The 17,291-nt window shown below is 33.1% G+C and overlaps 1 protein-coding gene across 1 annotated transcript in view; it reads right to left on the bottom strand.

Annotated features, from left to right (window-relative positions):
• LOC110096533 (phosphatase IMPL1, chloroplastic) overlaps window positions 1-17,143 on the bottom strand; it is a 47,095-nt gene extending 29,952 nt beyond the window's left edge. The window contains exons 1-3 of the mRNA XM_020822546.2: window positions 16,762-17,143; window positions 8,149-8,216; window positions 1,995-2,128 (exon numbers count right to left, since the gene is read on the bottom strand). Of these exons, the coding sequence (XP_020678205.1) occupies window positions 1,995-2,128; window positions 8,149-8,216; window positions 16,762-17,046 (487 nt within the window). The 5' untranslated portion in view covers window positions 17,047-17,143. The remainder of the gene's footprint in view (window positions 1-1,994; window positions 2,129-8,148; window positions 8,217-16,761) is intronic.
• Window positions 17,144-17,291: the final 148 nt, after the last annotated feature.

Here is a 17,291-nt window from a genome sequence, read left to right as displayed (position 1 = left end):
TTGTATTTTGATGAATATTTGAATATGTTAATAGTGAAATGAAAGTTTTATTTTTTTCCGTACGACAGTATGTTCCTGCCTCATCAACTAAAGCTTATCGGGCCAACTCATGACATCTTTAAGCGTATATAAAATATTCTACCGGTTCTATTGTTGACAAGAGGTCAACTCTAGACTAATGCACATTCTTATGAAATAATATTGTGACTTGGATAAGTTAAAAATGGAATGTGGGAGCAAGATCTAGCATAGTATCGAAGTTGAATTTAGATTTATGGCATAGCAAATCTGTAAATTGCTATGGCTAAAAATTATTCAAGAAGATTTAAAGGTTGAATGAAAAGATTCTAAGAGGTTTTATTATGATAAAAAGTTGGCAATCAAATTGAATATAATCTCTTATAATATGACCATACAAAGCATATTGAAGTTGATTATTTTTTTATGAAAAAGGCTTAATAGTGGTCTAATATGTACTAAATTCTTAGCATATGAATAACTTGCTCACATTCTCACCAAAGCAAGGACAGGCTTAAAAATTTATCAAGACAGCTTAGAATGTATGACATGCATTCATTCACTTAAGAAAGAGTAAGAAACACCTGTATAATTTTCACCTATTGGGACTAACCTTCATCACAGCTTCTGCCCTCGTCCACTATTCCCATTTGATATATGGGATCCTTATCATCTATTCATCAATCCATCAATTCGTTGACTACTATAATTATTCTATAACCATTATTACATGATTTTGTATGATTTCAAATAAAAAAGCACTCTTAGGATTGTATATATAATACAAGAATATTTGAATAAAATAATCGACCAATTATCTCCAGTTCTTTTTGAAAATATTGAAGAAAATAAGTGCAAGTCCCATTTGCTCTGAAAACTTGGGAAAAAATCCTTTGAAATAAGATGAATAAAGAAGCAATATAATGCAAATCAAGAAGATGGAAAAATTCAAGTTCCGTCTTTCTAGACTGAGAGGTGGTGGAAAAAATGAGCAATATATATATATATATATAAATGAAGAAAAAAATCATACATGAAAATAGAGGCAATTATATGAAGAAAAAAATCACAATTTATTCAACAAAACATGGGAATAAAACAAAAAAATAAATAAAAATATAGAACAAGACTGAAAGCAAAATGACTAACCTAAGGAAAGATAAATAATTGCACTCGTATAGTTCACTAAAAGTAGGCTTTAATGTAAACGGTTCTTTTGTTTACTTACAACGAGAACACTAGTTCTAGCTTAAAATTTATAGTTTAGCCTATCCGTCTGATAATAATTAGATGGAATTAATGCTGATTAACCAAGTTCACATTTGTTGGAGCAATACTTCTTTCATTACATGCACTTATTTATTTTCATGCTCAGACTTCCTTTTGTTTTATTACTTCAAGCTCATTACCATTATCCAAAAATTATATGCATATAATATATTATATAATCATGAACATCAGATGGCCATTTAACAAAAATTTCTAGTTAATTTGTGGTAATGGAGCTATATATAGAATAACTCTAAAATTAAGGTTGTGTGATTAAAATGAAAAGGTTCCACAAGGGTAGTATACAAAAAGAGTAAATATGGAGACTCAAGAAAATTTTTAACAAAACTAATTAAGTCGGTTCTATTGTAGTAGACGTTCTGAGAATATCTGAAACTTTCTTAGATTAGTGCACTTCTAGTTGTTAAGTTTGGACCATGGAATCAATAATGTTGGAGTCATGAAAGCTACTCAGCTCAGGTTTTTAGGCGAGGTGGGCAAAGAACTTTCTTCCTTGTGCCTCATTTAAAAGCATTGCCTAAACAGTGCAAGCTCCTTTGCTATCTCATTCAATTTGTTAAAATCACCAGTGTTAAAATAGCCGGAAGAGTGTCTTTGTTACTTTTCCTTTTGTAAGGGACCACTACAATTGACAAAGGGAGTCAATCTAAAACCTTCCTATAGAAGCATTTCCAGTAGAACCTCACCTAACGGATCAATGCACCAGAGATAATCAGATGCTGTGTCCCCAATGAGACCTCCTTCCTCCCCCAAAATAAGGTGGTCCTTGAAATTCTTTCTCACAACATCTAAGATGACAGACTCACTCATTTTGTCTGTACTGCAATGTAGTGAAAAATAAGCTGTATTACTCATAATGCCGCAAGTGAACCTCAACAGAAAAACCAAATAATCATATCATCAATTTAAATAAGCATTAGAAACTTGCAAGACATAGTTGATTGTGTGGCGGAATTCAATCACGAACAATACTAGAAATCTGAATATCAAAAATGGGAAAAAATATATAGTCAACATTAAAGGAAGAAGATAGGTTAAAATGCAGATTTGGGAAGCCACATTACCTTGTCAAGTCACCTTGCCACTTCATCCAAGTCTAAGTCAAAGCAAGCTTGACCAACCCTCTTTAATGGATTCATGAAGCTTCTAATGTGACGTTCAATCTCCCGAGAGCTAAACTGGGTCAAACATCTTTAGAGTGCTCACTACTAGTAAGGTAACTCATCTTTACTTTGTTGTCAAGCAATTTGTTTAGCATTATTTTCTTGTAACTTAAATCTAGGGATTACACTAGCTTGTTGGTTGGCAATCCTGCAAGTTTTTGCATAAAGTTCGACTGATGAACACTACTTGCATCTCAAACTTCAGTCCTAAAGTAAACCTACTCTTCCCTAAGAATATTTGAGAGTACCTTGGCAAGGTCTAAGTTCCAAATTAAATTGATCTTTTACCTTGAATGTGGATATAAGAAATTATATTGCTCTTGCTATTGGATGTTTTATGATTCACTAGCATACAGTTTGCTGTAGTAATAACTTGTTTTAAATTATTTTCTTGTATTTTTCTTGCTGGCCAAGTTTCAAAAAAAAATATGTATTCTCTTATCCTTACTATTTCATTGCACATGTACAACTGCTATATTATCATATAGTTTCATCAAATTTAATCATCATGACACCTAGCCATGCACTGCATCAAGATCATGATGAAAATAATGTTAGTCTTAGATAAGCATGCCACCACCACCACCACAACAACAACATCAAGCCTTTGTACCACTACGTGGGGTCGGCTACATGAATTCTTTTTCGCCGTTGTGTCATGTTAAAAGTCAAATTCTCATTTAAATCTAATAGAAAAATATCATTTCTAAAATTTTCTAACCAAGTCTTTTTAGATCTACCTCTACCTTTCTTAACATAAGTCAAATCCAATATCTCAACTTTCCTAACCGGGTCATTAGAAGACCTCCATTTAATGTGACCAAACCATCTAAGGCAACTCTCTCTAATCTTATCTTCCACTGGAGCTACTCTAATCTTTTCACGTATATGCTCATTTCATATCCTATCTCCAAGCGTAAAGCCACTCATCCACCTAAGCATCCTCATCTCTGCAACACTTAACTTAGTATTACACTTCTCTTTTAATGGCCAACATTCGGCACCATAAAGCATTGCAGGTCTCACCACCATCTTATAAAATTTCCCCTTATGTTTGAGGACTTTTATATTGCACAACAAGCCCGATGCATTCCTCCACTTCAACCATCCAACTTGAATTCTACTGATAATATCCTCATCTATTTCACCATCACTCTGAACAATAGATCCAAGACATCTAAAACGTGTACTCTTATTAATGACTTGATCACCCAAAGTCACAATCCCCTCACTAGGTCTATTACTACTAAAATTACACTCTATATATTCAATTTCAGATCTACTCAAGCGAAAACTTTTAAACTCTAAGGTTGACCTCCATAATTCAAGTTTACATTCAACTCCCTCTCTAGGCTTATCAACAAGAAGAATATCATCAGCAAAAAGCATACACCAAGGTACATCATCTTCTAAAAGCATGCCACCACATTAAATGTAAATGAGGGTGGGGTTGCACAATCAGAAGTACATGTGGTCAATATCCGTCACAATTACAAGAAATCAACTTATTATGGAACACAAACAAACCTTCCACAACATCATCTATAACCTCATAATATGGATGAGGAGCAACCCCACAAATCCTCCTTTTGGGCAGCTCCAGATCTAAGAAATTTGGGCAAAGGTGATCACCAATCTAGGCAAGCTATTGACTTTAATGATTATTCTAGAAAAAAATAAAGTTTGAGCTCATAAATTTAGAGTTAATGATTCAAATCAATTCACAGATAGGTTATCTCTAACCAAAGATTTCTTTGACCGGCATAGGTTTGATGACTACTAAAGAGAATGACTTGGCAAAAATGAAATGGTATGTCGTGGAAAAAAAAAATTTATACCAACACCTCAGCTAAAAGAGATTACATAGGTGTGATATGAACATGTTAAAGAAGAAAGAAATGCAAAGGATTAAGGGGTTATTTGATTTAATGAAAATTGAGTGTGAAGTATTCTAAATGCAAGAGTTTCCAAATTTTTGGTAGTTAATTTGCGGAAAAAGAAATGCAAAGTAAAATTTTAGAAATGATAAATTCACTCGTAATTCATTGTTTATAAATTCATAATTAGCCTGTTTTGGCCAAATTTCAAATACACCGTAAGCTTGATCCGCTCTCGTTGTTGGACAACCGCCGTCAGCCACCACCCCCACCACTAGGTGGTATATTTTTCATATGTATGCCCTCTATAATAATAAGAAATGCAAGTTAGTGATGCATGAGGATAGTAATATGAATTTGATTTTTACTCGTATACTTGCAAGGCAAATCTTAAGGTTGAGTCTCATCCTAAGTCTTTTCATGTAGTGCCATGAATGTAAACTTTATTTGCACGTTCCAAAGGCTAGTCCCACAAATTTTTGGGTTGATTCCCCCTTTAGGTTGGTTTACCTCCACAAAATATGAAATGAGCGTGACTCGATCTCCTCCTTTGTATGTCCCACAATTTTTTGGGTTGATTCCCCCTTTTGGTTGGTTTACCTCCAAAAAATATGAAATGAGTGTGACTTGATCTCCTCCTGCGTATGTCCTTTGCATAGTTTGATCCCATGAGGTATATTTTTAGCTAAAATGTAAATCCAAATATGATGCTATAGAGGCCTTTGAATCAAGCCTAATCATAATGTACCAAAACAAATTTAAATGCAGGAATAAAAAGAAAATTATACAAATGCACTTATATACATAATGCAAGCTCCTAATACAAATATGAAATTCATGTCTCTAGATTCAATTCATAGTCATGGACTTAATAATAAGACTATGATGCATTACATTAACTCACTTCCACTAAAAAGAATTATGTTGCTTGGAGTTGAAGTAACAAGCAAAATAAACATAAATATCTAACTCAAATTCTCGAAGGATATGCAAGGTTTTGAAGTGTTCGAAGGAGTAGATAACTAGCAAATGGAAACACGGATGGTGGAGAATCTGTGGGTTGTGGAGGTGCTCCATATGGTTGCATATGTTTCACTACAAGGCCAATCAGCCAATAATCATGCGTCATAATTCCTTTAATCGGTAGCAAAACAAATGCAATGAAAAGAGAATCAAAATTTAAGAAATAAGGAAAACACTAATTATAATCATGTACAATAATGTCCCTAATCAGTAAATACTCTTAAATTGATGTATAGCAGAGGACATGACTGTGGAAGATATGTATGTTGACCAACATGATGATAAAACATATGGCTTGCAATGCTCCTCACTAAAGTTACTTGTTCTCTATAATTTTTTAAATCATATTCATTGAAATGGTTCTAGATATCTTTTTATACATGCTCAAATAACTTCATTTAATTTAAGTAATCTTACCCATTTGTTAGGATAAAATATTTGTTTGGAAAACATATCTAGAATGGAATTGCTCATGAACGCATCTTATATTACATCCTGTACTAACGTACATGACAATGCTTCAGATCGAATTTAACAAGTATATGTACAAAACCTAATAACAGTTTTCCATAGAACTCATTGAAATTAATTATCCAAATGCGCTTTCCTGAACAAAATAAAAAAATTCAGCTGTCATTAACACATTTATTAAGGCAATGCTTGTTTGATCTTGAAAGGGCCGAAATTTCAATAAACCTTTAGCAAATATTGTTCTTTGAAGGTGGTGGAGTTTTAACAGGATGATGTTTCAGATCAAAAAATACAGGTTTTTGCTATCTTTACCTTTTAAACAAATTGTGTGAGGGTGAACTATTTTAAAAAAGAATCATAATAATAAGGGCAATCTACAAATGAATTAGAGCAATATATATATATATATATATATATATATAGATGAGGAAATTTGAATAAAAAGAAGAACGACAAGAAGAAAGTAAGATTAAAGACTTACAAGACTTCTATTTCATGAATAGTCTCAATTAAAAACCAAAAAATAAAATACTTTTGTCAGCTAACGAGAACTTCAGATATTTCATGATAGGCTAATATTTTCGATAGATGCCATCCCAATCTAGGAACTTCATGGAAAAATACTGATAAATGAAGTTCAGCCCAATCCACATGCAAAATCAGACAAATTTTTACTGTTAATTGTTGAAAATTAGATTAAGAAGAGAGAACAATAGTCATCTATATAGCACAGCAAATCATTACCAGACAAAACGCTTTAACTCACCAAATAGGAATGGATGACAAAAATGATGCAATCAAAAATTTGGGAGAGGGGCCCAAATTTTTTATCACAAAAAACAAAAACTCTTTCTAGGATGATAGAAAGACATAAAATACTTAAAAGAACACAAATACTATAAAACACAACTTTATATAATAAAATGACTTACAAACAAAAACTCTTACAAGCGACGCTTACAAACTTTGACACAAACATGACATAAACATCAATCCTAAAACTGCATTTTCTTGAGAAGAATGATACAATGGAGTGGACACTTGCGGAGAGAAGAAAGAGGTTAGAAGCCAAGAAGAAAGAGCAGAAGCTCGCAAGCTTTCCTAGAAGAGGAGAGGAAGAAGTGGCATAGCTCGCAAGCTATCCAAGAAAACCCTCAGGTTTCCCAAACGGCTAAGCAAAGATCAAGGAAAAAAGCTACAGGTTTTCAGCACAACCAAGGCAGCATTTAAAGGGAATAAAGGCCACGGCAGACCAGCAAATAAATGAAGGAAAAAAGGCAGCAGCTCAAGAGGCAAAGATGAAGAGAAAGAGACAAGTTCCACACACCTAAAAAACTTGCACACTTTTCCAACTTTAGAGCTAAACATTAGCTCATAATGAGCTACAACTCCACATGATAATAATGAGCTTGCACCACTAAAATTTCAACAACTAAGCTCAAAACCGAAATCAGCCAAGGCTCCATAGAATTGTGTTGACCCCCCCCCCCCTTTTGCCTACATCAAAAAAACTATGTGCTGGCCCAGCAGTAAAGCTATAACAAGTACTTACTACTAACAAAGCATTATACATCACCATTGCATGCAAAGAGCTTGTAACAGTGACTATATCAAAATAGTCATTATTTTAAAAAATAATTATGACTACCACGATAAACGCAAAAATAAGAACACCTTGATCCAGAGATCATGACACTAGCCAGGTAACATGAATACTACATTCATATTAATTCCACATGCAAACCTAGAAGGCCCTACATCTGTGATGCATCAATTTCCTTTAGAAAAAAAGCTCATCATCGTCATTAGCCTAATCCCAATTATTTGTTGTCAACTTTATAAATTATCATTTTCCATACATCCCAATTCAGTGTTACATGAGGTAATAGACTTATTTTGTGTAAATTCTTTTACACAACTTCTATCCAAATTACATTCAATCTATTCATTTTTCTTCCTAATTCTTCAAGCTAATTTTTAGTCACATTCAACTACATCCTCATTTTAAGCAATATTCACTCACAAAAGTTAAATGGCTCAGCAATTTCGAAAAACCGCAAACAGTGGAAATCATGTTAAATAACTCCTAAAGACAAATTGAAAACCATTCATAATTTTTTTTTCTAAATTGTCATATACAACATGCCAACTCATATGCATGGTACACGGGATGCAATCTTAGGTTTCACATTTATGAGTGAATAAAAGCATAAGTATAGAAATGCAAAGAGAAAAAATATGTACAATTGTAATCAATCAAGTGAACAAATAAGACAAAAGCAAAGCATATTATTGCTTGTCCTTACTCTGTCACCAAATCTGTGACTCCTTTATAGCTAATATTCCGTGGCTTGTTAACAGCATCCATGACAACCTGCAAGTTAGCCTATCACGTTAGTAAAATGATTATGACTTCGTACAGGCCGCAGAAAATAAACAAATCGTGGAGCAATTCCTCCGCTGCCCATATAGCACACAACTTGCAGGAAACACAACAGCAATTCTTACCTCTGGGAATCAAATGACAATCATTCTCTGATAGAGGAAAGTTCATGCAGCACCAAAATCCTAAAGAATGATTGTTATTTCATTCACAGAAATCCGTATATAGAAAAGAATTTACATCCATAAAATGTGACAATTAGCCATACCTCAAAAAAATGTATAAGGAAATAACCACATGCAAAATTCAAACTATAATTACAAAGGAAGGCTAACAACCAACCTTGACTTCTTGCGTCAGGAATAGAATTGAGCTAAAGTTTCGTATTTCAAATTGCACGTGAAATACTTGTACAATAGAAGTGGAAACTTCTTTAAACACCCAAGGACAACTTGAGACGGTGCTCTTATTCCGAATTTAGTAGTATCACACAAACAGAGAATGCAACAAGTCTAACATGGAAGAAGGCCAGAAACAATCTGTTGAACAGAAGTAGAGCTTACAAACCAAAGTAGATAAAGCGCTACTGGTTATATGCCAAAGCTTTTAGAAAATAATACCCCTTTAGAATATCTCGTTAAGTATCAAAAAATGAGAGAGAAAGTCAAAACCTTGCTTATTTTAAACAATTTCATTTCTCATTGAAACTTCAAAGGAAAGGATGGTCTCCAGATTTTAAGCTGGGCATCAAGAATTTAGAAGCCAACTATGACAGAAAATGCTTGAAAAAAAAAGTCTTTAAGACGATTAATTTATTTTGGTTAAAGTAGCTTCATGGAGCAAAGGAAGTCCGATAATACAGAATGTAAGAAAGAGCCAAATCAAAGCCTTGTCCAATCTATTTAGTATTTTGTGAAACCCATTTCATTACTCAAGGCATATCGTTGTGTGTGTTAAAACTATTTTGTCCACTTTTTTTTTCACATCATATACTTAATTTATCTTTGATCCACTGATTCTCCTTCCTAACCTTTACACACTAATTCTCTCCACTTTTTTATATGGGTGGATCTTCTATCCTTTGCTATACATGCCCGTAACACCTGTGTGTTTTATATTCATCTTCAAAAGGTGATGTATTAATTGCAGTCTCTCAAATATAAACAGTTCTCGCTCAAAATTTTCTAGCTATGCTACATTCATGTTATAGCATTCTCATTTCAGACACTAAAGTTGGCTATCAATAAATATTATGTTAATGATAGCTATTGTGTTAGTATGCATAGCCTTATGAGCAAACAAATCATGTAATCCATGACATGTTGCACACAAAAAAAACAGTAACATTAAAGTTGATAAATATCGCGCAATGGCGTGTAAAACAAGAAAGAACTAAGCAAATCCAATACAATCAGCACTATCACATCAAGATCTCACATAGTCATGCACGTGTGCACATTAAACACAGTCATACAAAATCAGTGAGTCACTAATCAATATAAGTTGACCAAGGGACATTGGGTGAAAAGTAGCTACAACTAGCAAAGAATTTGGAGAATCAACATAAATTACCTATGGTTTGAGAAATAGAAAAATGAGTGCCGAAAGGAATATCCGGGATATAATGCTTCTTATGTAAAGGGGGTATTACATAATTCAATTTTAATACATATATGTAGGAATTTTTCAATATTGTTTAACTTTTTTGCAATTTTTAATGCACATCACAAATTAGGGACAAAAAAGTACAAATTGCAAATATTTTTCTTGCAATTTTTAAAGGCACAATTATAGATTTTACAAGCACTTGATGTTCAATTTTGGGTCTAATTGCTTCATTTTTAAAAATATTAGTGGTTAAGCTAATTAGTTCACATTTTAACCTTAAGATAAAAATGGATTCTAGCTAGCTAAAAGCTCATTAACTTAGTGACATATAATTGTAATTTGGGTCAAGCATCATGTTATGGGTCAAATAAAATATCAATTTGTCATTTTTTACCAAGTTTTGCCTTGATTAATTGTATATTTTGTATTTAACGTATTTGATCACTCTATTAGAGAGAATTATGATTTGGGTTAGTATCATCATGATAAAGGTTGTACAAAAGATCAATTTGTCATATTTCTCACAGCTTTACCTTTTTTTTTTTTAAAATAAAATCATATGAGATGAAAATTTCTCACAGCTTTACCTTGATAAGCAGCAAATCTGAATTTTCTAACCTTGCATGACGTGTTAATGTACAAATAAATCCTTTTGTATTTGGCCAAATATGATTGATGAGATATCAAGAGAAGATTGCATGCCAACCGCTTCACCATGTGACATCATTTGCTTCATGTTATTTGTTCTTTGGAGAGGGTCGCAGACCAAGGAAATAGAAGACATATATCAGGTTCTTCATGTGTGGTGGTGTTGCCTTGATTGCCAACTTAGAAGAGGTAGAAGAATTTTGCAGATTTTAACTAGTGTTCATCATCCTCAGATATATCGTCCCAAGCATGCTTTGGCAAGTAGAGAAACTAGAGTAGAAGAATATGAAGAAGAGCTTGGTATGGAATGTGGGTGGAATCCATCATCATTAGAGAGAAATAATTAGTTCAGCTTTAGCTATTTGTTAGCCATTGATCTGCTTGAAAATTTTATATGGTCATGTTAGTGAAGTTTTGGCTTTGCATATTCAGACTATGAGTTTTCATTTACTTATTTCCTTACGTTTGTGTAGATATCATGATTTATTAACATGTATGGTTATTTAGGAGTTAAATATTAGTGCATTGAAATGGTTTGTAGTGGTTTATAGATTGTTAATATTTTATTTATTGCAACTGTCCAAGAAAATTGATAATGATACTGTAAAGTTGAAATTAAGTAGCAAGTGGATGCATCTTAACTGCATGCTATGATTTGATGAGACATTATCTTAACATCATGTCACAAATGATCCCTAAGTTAAAGATTATGGGTTGTGTTGACTGGTACGCAATGTGTTTACATAATTATCACGATCAGGTCATCTTCATGTATTTCTTACACAAAACGATAATATTATAACTTTTGACAAGGCGCCTTAACATGTTAAACTTCCAGAGGACCTCCTTATGCTCAAGAAAGGGCAACGTGAGATCAAAAATGGATTTAACTATGTACGACAAAAGGAATCAAATGAGCAAATGTGTTAACAAGGTGAACTATCAGAATGAGGATGAGAAGAATGATTGTGCTGAAAATTTGGCAAAGAAAAGCACAAGCGTATAGAAAGATTTTTAAAAAAGTTTGTAAGTACTATAATTAAGGTATGCAGGTAACTTCACTCGTGCATGTGATAAAATGAAGATATGTTTTTCAATTTGTTTTAATTTACAATCTCTAGTTATTATATGAACAAATGATTCTCCTATATGGACGATTAATTCAAGGGCAACAAACCATATAGTTTGAGATGGAGGAACATGCATAACCTTTTTGCAGAACAATGATCAAGAGTAAGAAGATGTAAAGGGGAAACATTACAACTGTTGATATGATGGTATTGAAAGCTACAAGTTGTGAAAATACAACATAAACATAGCATCATGTTTTTTATGCTCTTGAATCCGGATTCAAAAGAATCCAATATAATTCCTTGTGTCGGTCAAACTAGATTCCTTAAATATCTCTTTGACTTTGTTAGTCCTTATGTTACTCAAATCAGGTTCTTGAAAGTTGTATTGAGCTCAGGTAAGTCATTTCAGATTTTTAAGTATAAGAGCTCGATATTGAAACTTAGAATACTCCATATAAACTAGTAAATGGTATTAGATTTGTAGTTCTTAAGGATGGTGAGAATGAAATGTGGAATATGAACATAGAAATAGAAAGGTCCCTCAGCATAGAGTTAAGAGAAAGAAATTATTGTAGATTCAATTGATGATGAAAAATCAAGGTTTTAAAAATCAGACCGGACCAGCCGATCCAACCGGTTCAACCTGCGAACCGGTGAACCAACCAGTTCAATTACCATATTTTTTAAATAATTAAATAAATAAATTTATTATACTAAAGATTAAATATCAAATAATTTTCTTAAATGGATAAATTAATTTATAATAAAAAAATTTAATTTTAAATTAGCATGAAATTTTTATTATATTTATTTGCCCCAAACCACCATAAAATCACCATGAAGCATCTTCGCATGAATTTATTTGTGTAAATTATATCTAAATATGTAATATAAATTATTAATAATTTATATTAAATTATATGGTTATATGTAAATTAAATTAGATTAAAAATCTAATTTAAAATTATAAAAATATTTAAATTTAAAATTATCATTTTATTATGAGTGTAAATTCTTAGAATTATGAGATTTTGGGTTTTTTGCTCTTGTGTGAGATTTTAAAAATAATTCTTTTAATTAATTATACAAGTTTTCTGCTTTATAATTTTTTATTTTTATCAAAATAGTGTCTCATATTTGAAATGATAACATCATTATTATGTTAATTTTATTAATTTTTAATAATATTATTCTTTATTATGTCATCTGGTTCGACTCCAATTCAACCGGTCGAACCGTGAACCTCTCCTTCCAGTTCGTTGTCTGATCCAATTTTCACAACCTTATGAAGAACCTTAGATAGTCCAGGATGATTTTTTAGGTTTGAATATGGACAAATAGAATATTGCTCTGAAAAGTAAATAGATTTCACAAAATTTATTCAACTTTGAGAGTTGAAGAATTTGCCAAAAGATAGAAAGATGATATTGAATCAATGTTGTTAAAAGTACAATGAAATGCACTACAAAGTAACAATAAGGTTGTGCATAACTTTGCAAAATATCAGGCTTACACCTTGAAGTATAGTCTTTACAAAGTGCATAGCACTCCAACGCATTCAACTCTTCTTTCAAGATCAAAGAAAAAGATCAATTTAGAAAAGAGTTAGCATCGTGTATTGCTCATCACTACACATGCATGCCCTATTGCTAACTAGTTGATAATACTTGACTTAAAATGCCATAAATACTTCATAATTTTAATTTATATATTGATTATTAAATACTATAATGCTATGTAATAAGCACGTGCACACTTCAAAATGAAAAAAATTCACATTTTTCATCATGAAAACTTTGCTAGGAACAAATGAATTTTAAAATTAAATGAAATTATATGGATCCACGGATAGGTACAAAGCTTTGTTTGGAAATTGTAGTTTTTATGCTACAAATGAAATCGAACATGAGCATACATTTTCACTTATAGTGATATTTGCCTCCATTATGACCATGTGGGCCATTAAGGCATATTTGGACTTTATTTTTACTAGACATACGTAAGGATTATTTTGGAATGAAGAAATAACTAAAGAAATTTATGAGCCAACTTGTCATGTTTGTTCTTAAAAGTTAGGAGTATAAGATATGCAAGGTTAGTAAATCCATTTAGAATTTATTATTTGGTTAGGATGTTAGACCTTCATGAGGGTGATAAAAAAGCTGACTCTATGCACAGAGGGTGATAAAAAGGTTTTCCAAGTACCTTAAAGAAATGTCAATTTGCATACTATGTTTTCGAGGTTGTGAGCAACACCTGATTGAATCTAGAAATTTCAATAGTGGAGGAAACCTTTATGAACCAAAGTCTGCTTCAAAATGTGTGCTCTTATTAAATAATGATGCTTTCTATTATGAAGGACACGAAGCAATCATGTGTATCTTTTTTCTATAATAGACATTGGGTGTACGGTGTATCCATGGACAGTAAAAGAGGCAATCTAGTTAACAAGGCTTCTCAAAGGATTTGGGCATACTTGCAAGTGTTGATGCCCCATTATGAGGCGATGCAATAAGTATGATGGTGTTGTATGTTAAACATTTGAATGTGACAGGTGGATTAAGCAAATTAAGAAAGATATCACTTTATTTGAGATATATTAGCAAAATTGAAGTAGCCTCAAAGCACAATTCAAGAAGAAAAATGGTAGCTAGTCCTTTGATCAAATGGAATGCAAAGCTAATTTACATGTTAAACTTCTTTGGATTATAGAGAATGTCACTGACAATCTTATGACAACATAATTTAGCCTTTATATAGCTACTATAGTGATGTGTGCTTGATAGGTGCTACACTTAAATATAATTTGTATGAAAATTGTTATAAAAGATGTTGTGGTTTTGCTTGCACATGTTTTATGTCAATAAACTTCAGTTGCTCCCACTCACACAAGCAAAAACTCCATGCCCTTAAGATAGCTCGTAAAAGGCAATCTTAGTGCTAAAATATCGAGAGAATTAGCAGCTTTTACACCATGAGATTGTATAAAGGCTTCATTTCTTTCACCCTTAAGTTACTCTGGCCATTGGGGTGGGAAAACAAACATAAAAAAGGGAAGGGCTACTTGGATGAAAAATTTTGGCATTTTTTTTCTGTTATCCCCGCAGTTTACTTCAAAAAAAAAATTCTTATTGGATAATAGAATTATTTTTTTAAAATAAAACAAATGAAAGCATAAGCCATGCTAAATGAAGCTGAAGACACTCGTATGGGTTTTGTATGATTTAAAGTGTTTGAAATCCTTGCATGCCAACCGCAATTGATTAGTTATCTTGGTTGACTACCAAGACAAGGATTTGTAGAAATATGTAACCCAACATAGGGATGCTATCCTTCAAGTATGACAGACCCAAAAATGCAAAGTCAAGGGGGATAGGTAAATAGAAATGTTACCCAACATTGCGATGAGATTGTTTTCGTGATCCAAACCTGAGTTTGTTCTCATTTAGTTATTTATTTATCCAAGTAGCCTATAGAGGGTGGAATGAGTACCTAAGTAGTTTGTAGGGATAGAGGATACCACATTGGTTACATGAGTTATGATTGTGGAAACCTCAAAGTATGTTAAGAGTAAAATTACATTCAATATTGGAGCTATCCAAAATAGCATGCTTTTGACATGGCTTATTTCTTAAATCAAACACTAAGACTAGCAGAATACAATCCAAAAGTGGCTTGCTAATAGGAATCCAATCTCCTCGTTGCAAAAACAACAATAACGAAGAGAAAACGCAATAGAAATCAGCAAAAAAGATTTTTATTTCGACAAAACAAATCAAGATACAAGTTGATCTACTATTCGAGATGAAGATTGGCTCTCCACAAACCCTAGGCACCGCTATGAAAAACTCCAAAGAAAATTATAGCAAAACACAATTCACATAATAAAAATAAAACAACCTAATTAACCCGAATATAAACCTTCCTAATTCCCTCCCAAATCTAAATTCAAATCAGCCCTCTTTTCCTAAATAAACATTTCCTAATTCCCTCTAAATTTTTATTTTCTATGGTAAGTAATTAAAGGTGAAATGATTCCCCTTTGAGCCCCCCTCTCTTCTTGCCTGCCGCCCTTCCAAGTGGGGCCCATCGGCTCAGTCGCCAGTCCTTTGGGTAAAAGAAAGGCAAGTGTATCATACCTTCACATAGGTTTGAAGGTTTACTGGTTATATTTCTATGAATAACCTAGTGCGCGGTTCGCAAATAATGTGAGTTGACACTTATAGTATTTAAGAAATATCCAACCTTTTACAACAAAACATGTCAGAGGTAAATGAACACAACTATTTTTTTTTTCTCTCTATCAAATTGTGCATAGTGATGCCTCTATTATAAATATCCAACTTAATCATGTTTATAAAAATGGTAGCCATTTGTTTCTGGTGATTAGGGCATACCGCTCACTTGACTCTAACTGAGAGAGATGGTTAATAGAATAGAGATTGCAACATTTAAAAAAAATCACCCATGAGATGCTGGTGTGTAGGTTCTATGGGTTTAGTAAACCTTAACACATACCCAAGATGGGTGCAATATCAAGGCTAGTGGTTAGTTCTAGGGCATTTCATAAGTTCAAACCTCCCAACACATCATAGCTTTGATAGGAAAGCCTCAAATTCTCCTATGCTAAAAGAAGGCTTCTCTACTCCACGCCGTCCATCCAAACACTCTCTAATTCCATCAAGAGGCATTCCACAGGTAGAACTGTATAAAGATTCAATGTAATTTTCCTCAATAAAAACATAATTGCAAAATTCCAGTTGAGCTGTTTTTGTTTCAAATATAATGGACCTGCTTTTGAATTTCTTATGCAAAACATTTTTCAAATAGATTAACTATAATAAGGGTAATCTTAACACAGATAGACTAAATTCTAAAGGTGACCTCAAACCAAAAAGTAACAATCAAAATAACACAAACAACTATAAATTTAAGGGGAAAAATAATATTTCTCTGTAAACTATAGCCACGTTTGTGATTTCTGGAGCAAATGATACTATTCCATGCGGAAACTATTAAATGAAGAAGCTCAAAATACTAAAAACTATAACATTTTTTTATTCACAATCAATAAAGATAAAAATTAAGAAACCCCTTGCAAACTTGCCAAAGAATAAACGATTCAATATTTCCATAGCCCTAAATCGGACATTAAGCAAAAACAGATCAATAATTAAAAAGCGGGTTATAAAGAAAAAATACATAACCCCTGCTCCGATCTTGGCAGCAAGCTCGACTATCCCAAGGAGCTCCGCCGCAGGAACTGGCCCCGTCGACTCGGCGCCGACTCTTGGATACTTCCTCGTGTTCGGAAGATCGGAAAGAACAGCTCTCGTCTGTAAAGAAAGTGCAGGTCTCGCAGAAAAGCGCACATTTTCCCTGAGAGAGTGAGCAATTCCTTGATGCGCTTGGCGTGGATAAGATTGAGTGACCGAGAAGAATCTTCTCAGTTTCGGAGGACTGGCGGCGGGAGAGATAAGAGCTCTACCCATCCGCAGAGTTTCCGGTCTTTGTCTCTCGGTTTCACCTCTCCTCCGCTTGAAAAAAAACCTTGCTTTGAGGCGCCTCCGATGTCTGGATTTCCTTTTTTTTTTTAGAATTTTATATTAAGGGAAAAGATGCTTCGACGCTCCCGGGCTCAACCCTTAACCCACTGGATAATAAGAACCGAACCAGCCTCGATAGAGCCGAACCGGTTAACTCAAGCTGCAGTTTTTTTTTTTTTTTTTTTTTTGGT

The sequence above is a fragment of the Dendrobium catenatum genome, unplaced genomic scaffold, assembly GCF_001605985.2.
Source record: "Dendrobium catenatum unplaced genomic scaffold, ASM160598v2 fragScaff_scaffold_716, whole genome shotgun sequence".
In the NCBI taxonomy this organism is placed as follows: Eukaryota; Viridiplantae; Streptophyta; class Magnoliopsida; order Asparagales; family Orchidaceae; genus Dendrobium; species Dendrobium catenatum.
The sequence above is the reverse complement of the archived record's forward strand: the minus strand, read 5'-3'. Positions and strand labels throughout refer to the sequence as shown.